Source organism: Bombus bifarius, unplaced genomic scaffold (assembly GCF_011952205.1).
Source record: "Bombus bifarius isolate JDL3187 unplaced genomic scaffold, Bbif_JDL3187 scf7180000008165, whole genome shotgun sequence".
NCBI classification, from domain to species: domain Eukaryota; kingdom Metazoa; phylum Arthropoda; class Insecta; order Hymenoptera; family Apidae; genus Bombus; species Bombus bifarius.
The window spans coordinates 977,377-990,462 of NW_022884487.1; the positions used below are offsets into that span (position 1 = coordinate 977,377).

Sequence of the window (13,086 nt, forward strand, 5' to 3'; positions counted from 1 at the left end):
GTTTGATAATTAATAAATTGCTGTCTTATATTCCGTTTACTACTTGTCTATTACTAGTCTTGTTACTAGACGCAGTCCTTTCCTTTTCCTCTCTTTTTTTTTCTAAATTATACAAGTACAGCACCGTAACAGCTAGTTTTTCTATAATTCCTAACAAGATCGAAGTCGAACTTAGTTGCGTTTCTTTCTAGTTCTTCGTGACTTCTCTCTCGCCACAGTTGTTAACCTTTTGATGAACCGCGTAACAAGTGTCTGAATGATTGATCGCTTTCTTGGTTCCTTCAAACGTTCCTCAAGATCGAGATTACTTTTCTTTTGAGCAAAGAGGTATTCGATGGTCTATCAATAAAAATTTTAGGTGGATCCGTTTCGTCGGATGAAGGAAACTGGAGCTGGTTATTCTTTCGGCAGTCGAAGAAAGAGCAGTAAGAAAGAGAAGAGAGAGAGAGAGAGAAAGGGAGAGGAATAAAAAGGAACCCTTCTGGCGCCCGAACGGAAATTCCTTTCCGGCGATTCTTTATCAAGGGACGTGATTCAAGCCAGCAATTGAATTTTTCACTGGGACCGTCCGTTCCGTGTGCAGGAGAGATTGTTTTCCCGTAAGATCCTCTGCTCCACGCTGCGGGTATTCTAAATGAGAAAGTCGCCCCCTCTCCGCTTCTTTCCCGCTTAATTGTCAATTAAGTGTGCTCGCATATACGTGTCTAAAAGTTTCCAACCCTCTGACCACCGTCAGTTTCCAGTTAACTTAGAAACGTTGTAATTTGCATGTAAGAGTGAAGCGTGGCCTTGTCGTTGTTTTCCCGCGTATGTTTCCCTCCCAGCTGCTTTGAATAGTAAAGGGAGATCCTTCTAAAGTTAACGGTCCCTTAGTATCCTCTTTTTTCATGAATATTCTCGCGCTGCTTTTCATGTCATATCCTTGAATCCTTCACTCTCCTCCCTCGACCCCCTTTCTTTTTCCTTTTCTATCCTCTACCTTTCTATCTTTTAACGACCACTTAGCTACACGAAGCGTTCTTTACCAAGCACGAGGTTAAAATCCCAAAGAGCTATTAAGATTCTCTTTTCGAATTAAAATTTGAACGTGCCCGTTACGACAACGCGAAGCTTCCGGCGCATAGTAATCGCATTAATTGGACCACGTTCGTTCCGGTGAAAATCGTAAAAAGCTTAACGAACGCCTCTCTCTCTTTCTCTCTCTCTCTCTCTCTCTCTCTTTCTCTCTCCGTTTATCCGATACACTTCTTGCATCAGAGAGGTGCCACGAGTGGCAATAAGTATAGGCTCGGCGATAAGCTAAGGACTATGCCGGACTTAGAAGAGAGGGGAAAAAACTCCGAGATTCTGGACTCTGGTCGTTTCTTCGATCTTGTAATAAACTGCAGAATCTGCGACGGACGATCAGCACATGTACGAGTCTGAAATTGTGTCAAGCCATATATCGTGTTTCACCTTTTGGACCGAATTATTTCTTTCTTTTCTCTTTTTATTTCTTTCGTTTTTTTTTTCTTTTTTTTTTTACCGCAAGTTATTGTGCAGAATGTCAAGCGATTTTGTATCCACGATGCTTCGGAATTCTTCTCGAATACCGCTCGGAGTCCAGATTTCTCGACGACGACGACGTGCAGCGTGATCTTTTCTTCCTCTCACCGTTTCACGTTGTGTCAACTGTAAACAATGCGGTTCCACGTAAGTCGCGCGCTCGAAAACAACATGTATATATATATATATACATACAATGGAGACGGACAAAAGAGAGATTTTTCCCTGCAAATTCTTTCATCTTGAATCTTAAGTATATCTAAATTAGAATCTTGCATTTAAGTACTTTATGATTAAAAATTTCGTATGAACATTTTTTTCTATTGTATTCCAATCTTGTTCGTTTTTTTGTAAACTAAAAGTTTCAAACAGAAATTTTTCCTTCCAAATCCCTTTATCTTAAATCTTTAATAAAACTAACAGTAAGTTAGAATTCTTTAAATTTAAATTGCATTGCATGTATCTTTTCACTGTACTGTGGTCTTGTTCCTCTTTTTACGACCTAAAAGAGAAGATAATTAGAACAGAGAATTTTGCTGCATGAACTCTTCCATGTTGTATAATTTACCAACTTCCATGTCATCTTATTCTTTAAAAATTTTTGTTTCCGCTTTCCCTCTTAAATATTGAATCACCCATCCCTGTTTCATTCTGTAACTTATCTTATCCTGACCTAGCTTAACATTTACATTCCAAACCTCCTGAAAGTCCTAAAACTCCTGAAATTTTCTCCAGTCAAAGATTTCTTCTACCAGAATTAGTGTCGACCTCTGTACATAATGCTACAAAATGAAATTCTATATCCCCTATAATCGAATAATGAATTTCGTTAAATAGCGTAATTCACCTATTACAGTATAATAATTCTTTCACTAAAAATTTCAAGCAATTCCTCGGCAGTAAATCCGCAAAAAAAAAGAAAAGTTTCAACGAACAAACACACGATCCATTTCCAATGTCCAAGCATTGCTTAATCATGTCGCGTTTTCCCCACTCTCTTCATCCTCTCAGTTATTTTTCAATGTTCTCAAAATGAGTTTACGTTGGCATTCATGAACAACGCCGTCGGGTAACGCTCTTGACGTAACTGGAGCAGCAGTTGCACGAACGTAATATATTGCATTCACACGTCCGCGCATCGTTTTTTACAAATTGTTTAAGGGTTCCTCCATTACCGTCCGTTCCTGTCCCGCCAAAATTATGTACGCATAGTGGTCGGACTCGGAGGTTGTTCCAATTAATTCGTGCAGAATCGTGCACGATCGTCAACAAAAAACCGGTAGTGATTCGTTCAAGGCCGAACTCACACGAGTGATGCGATATCGAATGGCGTTGTTCGTTATTTGCAGGCGAATCATTAGTAGACGAGATATAAGATAAATCTGACACCTTGCGAGATTTCGTGTCACGTGTTCTGACATACTGATCGTGGAAAAAATTAGAGGTTTCGTTGTGCCATCTACCATTTAGAGCGACAAGCTCTACCTACGAAATAGAGTAGAGCATACGATTATCCTAAATTTAAATTCACATTCAAATTTTCGGATGCAGATTCGAATTTAACTATCAAGAATACAATTATCACAATAGTAGAAAAATTCCAAGCGAAGTAGTCATAAGGGATTTTTAATTTTCTAATATTTTTTTAACAAAAGATGTGTGAAAAACTTTTTAACTGTTTTATGTTATTTCCACAACAAAAAATATTCCTCTTTTTAGCTTTTTTTAAATAAAAATTGCAAATCTTTAAAGTAGAAAATCTTTAATAATCAAACTCAAAAATTCATAGCCTATCGACATATAAATTATAACAATATCATATTGATTTCCTGTACGAGACTAAACAAGGAAAAACACAGATAAATATCTGGAGAGTGCGTGGATAACCAAACGGTGTTTCCACAGCTGTAAAGGAGAACAAGTTACGTTGAAACTGGTCTCGATGATCGTTGGCCACGGTGATTTTCGTAATCGGAACCTTGACGCGACATCGTTGACATTAATATGTACCTGTTATGTTAATGAAAAACGATAACGACCCGCAGAATCTATCTTAAGAGCGGGTAATAGGAGATATATTAACAAGGGTAAATGAATACTTCGATAGACGTTTTCCTTTTCATCGATGGGAAAACGTACGTAATTACGTGACGATTAATGCATCCTTCTAGTACGTCTTCCTTCCATTATATCACAAATAAAATAAATAAATTCATAGGAAATTTGAAAATGCAAAAATGCATAGAACACACACGCTACATACAGTATCTTAAAACAAAGCACTTGTCATAATACTCGGTACGTCAAATAAATCTTTGCTTACTACTTTGCTCGTTTTCATAAAAATATAAATTTTCATAAATATCCTTAATGTGTCCTCGGTCATAAAATATTTAGGATTGTAATTATTAAATGCCTCTAGCGCTTCTGTATACATAGTAATAATTTGCATGAACATTAATGTCACGGAATATGGCATAAATGTCATTTGCGGTTTGCAAGAACACAAGTAATAAATTCCTTAACAGACATTTGCCCCTCTGAAATCTAGCGTGGGTCTATTCGCGCGTCGCCAATCGGTCTTTAAACGCACTAATTGGACAATACGTCGGTACATCGCTGGAGAGACTTCAGGTGATTAACCACGTGACCGAGAAGATGAAACAATCGAAATTAATCTCCGTTATTGAAAGACCAGTCAGGTTTAATGGATGCCCTTAGTTTCTGTCGCGGGCAGAAATATGGAAGAACCAAGCGTACAAAGAGAAAATAGACGGAGCGGACGAAGGGATCGCGGATATGAGAGGAAAATAGCGAACTTTGGGAGAAAAAGGGAGAGAAAAGGATGATCAGAGAAAAGCTGACAGGAAAGAAGAGCGAAAAGTGGCAAAAAAGCGAGAGAACAAAGGGAATGCGGATGGAACGGAGAGAAAAGTAGCAGAAATTGGTAAAAGTAATATAAGAGCAAAGAAAAATGCAAGAATGTGTGCGACTGAATGTGGAGAAGCGGGATGATGAGGTCGACTGAATGCCGTTAGACCGTGTCGTTGATGCAGCTACATGACTACGTATACATAGCCTCGTGTGAAATATCATCGCTCGTAGGAAAGGAACAAACGAAAAGCAGAGAAAAATAGAGAAAGACTTAACAAAGAGAGAGTCGCCGACGATCCGAATCTGTCTGGTCGTGACAGTCTTGCATGAGATGGAACGGATCAGAGTGTAATTCTATTGTGACAATGCCCAGCGCTGCTTCGTATTGAGACATTGTTTTCGATCGTTTCTTCGCAAACATAAAAATAAAAAAGGAAAAGAAAGAGATAAAATGTACAAGTTGGAGACGAAATGGTTAGAGAAAAACACCGCCTCGATATTTTCATTCTACTTTCTCTCGTTCCTTTTTTAACACTTTCATTAACCGAACAGCACCACAGTGTATATAGACAACTTTAGAGAGAAATAAATGGCAGATGTTCTTCTTGCACATACCTTAACCGTGTTTATAGACAAAATAATCAGAGCAAAGGAGAAAGTGCAGAGATTACGTTCTGACAGATATTCAATTATAACGTTCAAAAACAACATTTTTAAAAAACCATAATTAGCTATAGTAAATTAGAATAAATCATAGGAATTATTAAGCATAAATACGCTACATTAAAAATGTAGATAAAATATAATATCAAAATAGTAGAAAAAAAATGAAATATCTTTTAATTACCGTTCGTCGAATTTCACGCGCACGTAATTGCGTGTTCGTACGGTATTTTCTCAGTAACCCGTTCTTTCTGCCAGAAGAATTTCTCTTTTTACTGACGTACACATCGAACAGGGTTCGAGATAGCTATCTTCGGTATGTCTTTCTGAACGTAACGCGATTCTATCTCGCGCACGATATCTTGGAATTTTTTTCCTCTCCAACAGATTGACTCGTCGTTACAACCGGTCCGGTTCGCGGATTTTTCTTCCCGCCTGACGTAACTCTTTCGACATATACCGGCCATTTGCTTCGGGGCATCGGACAAAGATGCATCGTGGTCCACCGTAGTCCGCGAAACTAGGACACGTAACCATCCCCCCACTATCTCTGACAACCGGCCAGTGTTTCTTGTCCTGTTCACTAGCAACTCGCGTAACATGACTTTGTACGTAGATAATGAAATTACGGCCATCGACTGATTCACATGACAATCCATTTATTTTTATTTTTAACTTATAGGCATGTTTGAAAAATATCTATAATTGGGGCTAGTTTCTCTCAAGTAGCTTACGTAAAATTTACATGTATAAATTAGCATAAATATATTGTAGAGGAAGGATGCTCAAGGAAGTTTTAGTACTTATACTTTATCCTCGAGCGATAAACACATGTTTTCTTGATTATACGGCGTAAAATACTTCATGGTAGCATGACAGGAATAGCCATAAAATATGCTCAATTTTACCCGAAACGTTGATCCTTAATTCGATCGAATGAAAATAGACGAATAATGCATGGCTTAAGGTTTCTCTTATCGTGATTCAATGAGATCCGTTTGACTAGACTAGAGGACAACCATCTTGTTAGGATAAAAAAAGAGGAGAGAGGGGAACGATGAGAGAAAGGTAGTTGCGAGTATGTACGTGTAGTATATGTAATTTCTGTACGGTTCTTCGAGATATAATTCCATTACGAAATTCTTCTCACGAGATACTTATATCCCACATAACATAACTTTAATTCTAGTATAATTAATTTCTTCTTTTTTCACGAGATCAGGTGAATGAAATTTAATCAACGTGGTAGAATTTACTGGCAATTTCGATCGAATTTCGTCGAGTCAAACGCAGCGGTTTCATCACACCTCAAATTGCTCGACGTTTGAATCTGCGTTACGATGCAACAATGACCTCATGAATAATTTAACACGCGCCATTGTCTCATCGGTATGTACTAATAACATCACGTCAGTTGTAGCGTATCTGACACTGATTCACTCCGTGAATGCGTTCTTTCTTTATTTTCCACTCGTTCACCCGTGGAGCGTAGTTTTTAAAAATTGTTAAACCCGGATACGCGTGATTTTTATCGATATCAACGCAATGCAACATTCAGCGTTTCTATGAAACTGCAATTTCACATTACGTCGAAAATTAAAACGAATCTGCATACGTGATTAACAAAATTTTTCTCCTTTTTCGGCATGGTAATAAAAGTTAACGAAATTTTCGCGGGATGTTATATAAAAATGAAATTACTCTTGCTAATATAAAAAATTTACGTTATTCGCAAAAATTATACATATTTTTAACCAACTCCGTTATTCTGAAAACTGAAATCACAGATCCTATTAGTGGTTCAATGAACTTCCGTTTCGTACCACAAATTGAGATCAGATGAAATTTGAACAATTTAAGTCTGAATTCAAATTTTCTGTTCGTGAAAAGGAATTCGAATACTTTTCATTTCGTAAAATATGCAAGACAAATATGAGTAACAAAATAAAAAAATAATTGTTAGTAAATATACTAACAATTAGCCGCTATAGAAAGATCGATTGAAGAAAAAAAAATGAAGAAGTACAAAATTTTGCCTGCATTGCTTTGGCATCGTTTGTGTCCCGTTCCGCTTCTCTCCCACGCTGTAAAGGTCCTCTTGTTTCACAATTCAAACTTGAACCAGATAACCTTCAGCATCACCGATAAAGGACCGATTTCCGATCGTTTCGATCGTATCTCTGGCACAACACTTTTTCGTCACTATATTAGCACAATTTAGTCGTAACAATTAGAAAAGTAACCGTTTCGGGACGCATACACACGTTCTACAGCGTCTCTTGAACTGAATTTCTGACTGAGGCCCTGAGTCTTTATGCCCATCTGGCTCTGGCAGGTGTTACAGGCTACAGGTGGCACCACTGCTCGATCAATTATCTTACCTATATCGGTCCCTTCTACGGTTAATATGAAGTGGGACCCACATGCGACTCTTTTAAAAAGTTTCGTAAAAAAGTACACAAAAGCATTTCTTGATTCAATAAGGAAAAATGCTTTTTAAACTTTATTTGATAAGAGCACTAATAATTATTACTAGACTGTAAATTTGTATAATTTATGAGAAATTTGAAAATATAAAAATGCAAACAATTTATGTAGTATATGAAAATATATAAAATAATTAAAACGAATCTTGGATTCCACTTCTTCAATTTATATGAGTTTGCCTAATTAATTCTAATTATATTAATAGGTGTGTAGATCTTCTTTATAAATCTATTTACGATGTATACATAGCTAAAAATCCCACCTCCGCCTGGCTGGACTTAACAAGTGCTAAAAACATCGGCGTTCCCCCGCGAATTATAAGTCTGAAATTTTTTATTTCATAAGTGGTTGCGTTTTTAATTTCCTGTATCTTAATTCATGAACTTACCGCTCGTGCTTCAATATTTGCCCTAGAGACTGATCGACGTTCACTTTATGCAGAGAACATTTATCTTTATCCTCAAAATAAACATTTATATTTTCAGGAATATAACGTCTGTGTGAGTCCCACTCAGGTGGATCATTAAACAGCTCTTCTAATTGATCTATGAACCTGAATAAGTAAATTTATTATATGTGAAATAACTTTTAATTTTTTGTATAACGTGAGATTCTTATATGATATAAAAGCATACAATGTATCCTCATGAAAATTTTGTATGAAATCTGTCTGCTTTGTTTCAGGATATAAAATCAGAACTGGCCAAACGAGTTTATTTTGTGCATCCAAATAAGAACTACAATGTGCCTCTTGTGGAATTTGAGGTTCTAGATCTTTTAAAGTTGGATTTCTTTTCCCTTCGATCGATTCTAAATTAACACCTTTTTCTTTTATTACATTTAGTAATTCTTCTTCTTCTTTATTTAATTTCCTTTCTAATCTATCTTGTTTTCTTTTATCTCTTTTCAGACGTTCCTATAAATATTCAAATATAAGTTGCACATAGTAAATACTCTCTCAAGTTTATATGCACTAAAGTATGGATATTCTTACTCCTTCAATTACTGCTTGTGATTTTAAATGAAATATTATCTCGTCATTAGGAGATTTATTGAGTATCCGATTACAAAAGTCAATACACTGTTTGTAATCTTTCATATGAAAACAACAAGTGGCAGCTCTGTTCAAAACTTTTGTGTAATTTGGTATTAACCTCAAAGCAAGCTTGCAGTCATTTAAGCTTGATCTGTAATTTATATAAAAGACAACCTTCATAAAACTAGAACAAGACTGTAATATTAAAATATGTGTAATATCAAATATACCTATAATTTTTTAACATAAAATGTGCAGCAGCTCTATTATTATAAAGCTGAGCCATTAAGTCAATATCTTTGCATTTAGCTCTTATTCCTTCTGTGTAACTCAGAATACTTAATCTATAATTTTTATACTTGAAATTGAAATTTCCATCTTCCTTATAATTATTTGCAAGTTCTATAAAACATATGCAAATGTAATATTACCAATATCTATATAAACATTTATACTGTTAAATTAACTGTTAACCCTGCAATCTCAATAATGCTGGAAATATATATTTTAATTGCAAAAATAAATAAAAATAGAGTCTAGATGATTGAAAAACATACTATTATTGAAACAACAATCACTTTAAATAGGTTTTAATTTCCTGAATTGTCTTGGTGTTTGTACAAAAATAACAAAAAGTTACTATCTTTCTTAGAAATAGTTAAGACAAATACCGAACAAGAATATAGTACCCTGTTATGATATTCCAAGGTTAAATTACATGGTTACAAGACTAAATAAGAATAAATTAATCCAAACCCTCAGGTGTATTCTCATCTTCCCCATATTTGAGCTGTTGTAAACCTTCCATCAATGGAGAAAGTTCTTCTCCAGGTTCCGGTGTCTTTTTCATGAAAAATGGATGTTTTTCCATTTCCTCTTCCCACCGATCTTCTGACCATCCTTCAGTATAGCTCTTCTTTTCCAAATTACTAATATATTCATCGAGTTCAGCGTCTAATTTTGAAGCAAGTTCTAATCTTTCGTCATCAGTCCATACTTTATTTCCTTTTTTACTTGTTCCTTCCATTGTTTAACGATTATTTATATTAACTTTTTATTTATTGGCAATAAGAAAGAGTACACAAACATAAATATCAATGAAACAGTTGCGATACAAAATTATTCAACGACACCAAATTAGACTCCAAATAATACAAATTTAATCGAGAATAAAAGTAAAACAAATTTAACCTTGAAAACCACAACCTCAAAAATTTCACGTGTTTATGTATCATTTCGTAATGTCATAACATTATCGACCGAGTAGATTCTCCAATTCTCCCTCAATGATGGCACTAGTAGTATCCTTATAACTACTATTTTAAAAAGGCTTATAACATTAACATCTTCCTCTTTTTAACATTTCTCATATTAAATATTTTATACAACCTCAAAGCATATGACCAAGAAACTTACTGGTAAAAAATTATCAATATTTTAAAACAGTAATATCCATTTAAAGGTTATAATTTCAACTAATACATTTAACAACATGATTACTTTAAAGCTTCTCGCTCTTAAAGAAGAGACTCTAAAATACTTGAAAAATATAACTGACGAAACATCTGAAAGTTTCTTTAATTAATATAAAAACAATCGTTCTCGTTTAACGCTTCCAATTTCCCTCAAAAGGAACAGTAAACAATGCAACGACATCGTTGTTGAAGATTCATCGGTGAAAATACGATTCTTAGTTTCGAATTGGTTTGATACGTAGTGGAAAAAGGAAGAGAGGGGCGGGTAATCCTACAATAAAATCTGTATTGAAAGTTAGGGATGAGAAAATCCAGAGGAGATACGTCGATCGGGTAGGTAGGGGTGGTTAAGGTTCGGACGTTTACGCAAACATTCGGGTTTTGGCCCCTTTGTGTTCGGCTGGGCAAGATGGCGCTCGGTGAAAGCTGGTCCACGATTGGTCGATGAGACCGCACCGCGAATCTCCCGAGAACAGTCGCTTCCACGGCCTCGGAGCGGGCGAGTTGTTGGTCCCCTTGGAAAAAAGCAAAACACGCTCTCTCGTTGCGGCGGCGAGTGTAATGGCCACCGTGGGCCTAGGATAGCAAGAGAGGTGAGGCGGTTCGCGAATTCTTTTATTGAAACGCTGGCTAACCAATGAACGACTTATCAGCCCGGTCAACAGTCAGTGCATATAATAATACGTGTGTGCCGAACTGCCGCTCTTTCGTCTCGATCGGTGGCTTCTGTCCGGTGAAGAGTGCGTGTACATCAAGTAGTGCATCAGTGTACTTAATGTGTGCCAGCCATTGTCGAGCGTGCATCATAGTGCCGGTCACCTAATAATCGTCGACCACCACTGGATAATATTGCTTGTTCGTCTTGTCTGTTGGATTCTACCCTTCTGGCACGCGACGCACCATCGGTGAGTACTACGGCATAGTTAAATGAAACCGTATCACACGATGTCGACGACCGTGCGTATATGTATGTCGAAGTGGCTTAGCGTTAGAACTAAAGTATCTACGACTAACGTATGAAATTTACAATAAAGAAATCAGAGTGAAAGATATGTTTAAAAATACATAGTACGGGGGAACCAACAAACCTTTATCTGTGTACTTTACAAAAAGTCACTGAAAATCCAAATCAAACTTGTTTTGCTATAAATCTATCAGATTTGCGTGAAATATTAAGAATTAGTCATTTTGATTAATCTATTAGTATTAAGATTCATAATGAGTGTATGTGTACATTGTGGTCGTTTTGTTCCCTCAAACAAGAGATTCTTGTCTATCGATACTTTCGCCTAAGACTAGACGCACCCTTAACTCTCAGTCTCTCTCACTGAATAAAAACAATCTTCTCTAAGTTGTCATCACCACCATTCGATGATTTACGTTCGAAAAACTTGTACTCGTCCATAGATCGCAAAGTTGTGTTTCTGTTATCCAATCGTTCGCACATGTACGGTCTATACTTCCCATGGGGGAAAAGTCCATTTATTGTCATATGCAAGTAGTAATGAGAGTATGCGCGTTGCGAAGCACGATCAATTTCGGAAGATCTACCATCACGCTGCAAAAGATGTCGCACCACCCTTCCCGTGCTAGTTTATTGTTGCTAAATATTTTTGAGCATTCTTTCGCGCACCGACTCATAGGGTGTAACCTCTTTCTTCTCTCGTACCTGATTGCTGCAAACGTTCTGCCCGCATCAACGATATTAGATGCTAAGCTATCTATCTCAATTCGAATCAAATTACTCTATATAGTACAAACGCGTGTAATGTTAATGCTACTGTTTCTCTCCCATGGTACACTCATTTATAGCGTCGCTAATAACTTTGTACATGACATTAAACAACAAATGAAGAGAAAAGAGGTGTCCGTGAATACATCTTCGTCTCATTCGTCGCGTATTAAGGTCACTGTTACCTTTTATCCTTTCTGTATTGTATCGGTGCAGCATATACCTATGAGAATCACTCATGCATATATTGATAAAAGCAAATATACTTATTAAACGTCGTGTGAGTTAAATATAAGAGGCAACATTGATGTCATCACTTTGATTATTCGTTTTCGAAGGTGCGTTTCTCCGTCGTTTTTCACTGGTTACCACGGATGGGCGTATTCTTTTGCAAACAAGCGTACTCGACGATAATCCCATTTGCCCGGAAAGCATAAACGCGTCCCGGTAACCGTGAATGACCCGTTTCGCGGCTTTAATAGGGATCATTCGGGATATCGCGAAATAATGTATGTATCGCGATGGTAACAGGTGCCCCCCTCCATCGCTCTTTTCCGCCCTTTTTGCAAAGAAAAGCACGTGCCTCGCGCTCAGAATCGGCGTATTCGCGCATACGCTATTATTAAAACTGCCACTTATAATTCATCAATGCAACAATCATATTGTGTTTTTACCTTTCTGCTCACCATTTTCCGTCTTTCATTACTTCGCTTTTATAGCGTAATACATATTTTAAAATGAAGCATTTTTGTAATTCTAACTTGATTGTAACATACATATTTGTTTTTCAAGATAAATTTTGTGAAGGCTGTTCCGGATCGTTATTGTTCCTTTAACACTAATGAGATCCCTAAAATAAATCAGGCTACGTATTGCATTTAAAGAATATAATCTAACCTACTTTTTTCAAATTTAAATGTATGCGTTATTTATTGTTGAAAGAAGAATCTGTTTCGAAAGTGGTAAATCTTAAATCATTAATGAGATAACTCGACTGTTACGATACACTTATTATCAATTGTAGCCGTGTCTCGTTAGTTTTCAAAATTGAGTGTTTCAAAAACAAAACCTTGTAAGGAAACCTTCCGTACCAAACTTTTTGCTTCTTTTTACATCAAAATCACTTTGGCTTTTACTTTCAATTGTAGTATTCAACTACCGTTTTCGATTGCGCTTATATGTGTATATTTCGCAGTGTAATAGGCGGCAGCGGCCCTCGTAATACCGACGGTAGAACTTTTGCACGTGTCGCTGACCAAACGCGTATCGTCGCC

The 13,086-nt window shown here is 36.6% G+C and overlaps 2 protein-coding genes and 1 pseudogene across 2 annotated transcripts in view; 1 reads left to right on the forward strand and 2 right to left on the reverse strand.

Annotated features, from left to right (window-relative positions):
- Positions 1-95: 95 nt before the first annotated feature.
- On the reverse strand, positions 96-7,496 carry LOC117209076 (annotated as a pseudogene).
- A 183-nt stretch (positions 7,497-7,679) lies between these two features.
- LOC117209073 (DNA polymerase interacting tetratricopeptide repeat-containing, protein of 47 kDa) lies at positions 7,680-9,831 on the reverse strand. Its single transcript, XM_033450669.1, has 6 exons — positions 9,362-9,831; positions 8,836-9,007; positions 8,564-8,756; positions 8,205-8,485; positions 7,958-8,122; positions 7,680-7,892 (listed from the first exon to the last, which is right to left on the reverse strand). The coding sequence occupies exons 1-6, from the start codon at positions 9,630-9,632 to the stop codon at positions 7,802-7,804; spliced, it is 1,173 nt and encodes a 390-aa protein (XP_033306560.1). The 5' UTR covers positions 9,633-9,831; the 3' UTR covers positions 7,680-7,801.
- Positions 9,832-10,556: 725 nt separating this feature from the next.
- The window catches only part of LOC117209072, a 125,594-nt gene continuing 123,064 nt past the window's right edge, over positions 10,557-13,086 (forward strand). The window contains exon 1 of the mRNA XM_033450668.1: positions 10,557-10,985. The gene's annotated coding sequence lies outside the window, so the exon portion shown is untranslated. The remainder of the gene's footprint in view (positions 10,986-13,086) is intronic.

Coding starts and splice junctions, on each gene's coding strand:
- LOC117209073 (XM_033450669.1), bottom strand. CDS start 9,632: ATGGAAGGAACAAGTAAAAAAGGAAATAAAGTATGGACTGATGACGAA. Junction 8,757..8,835: donor TTTATGTTAAAAAATTATAG/GTATATTTGATA, acceptor TATAAATTACAG/ATCAAGCTTAAATGACTGCA. Junction 8,123..8,204: donor AATTTTCATGAGGATACATT/GTATGCTTTTAT, acceptor TTACTTATTCAG/GTTCATAGATCAATTAGAAG.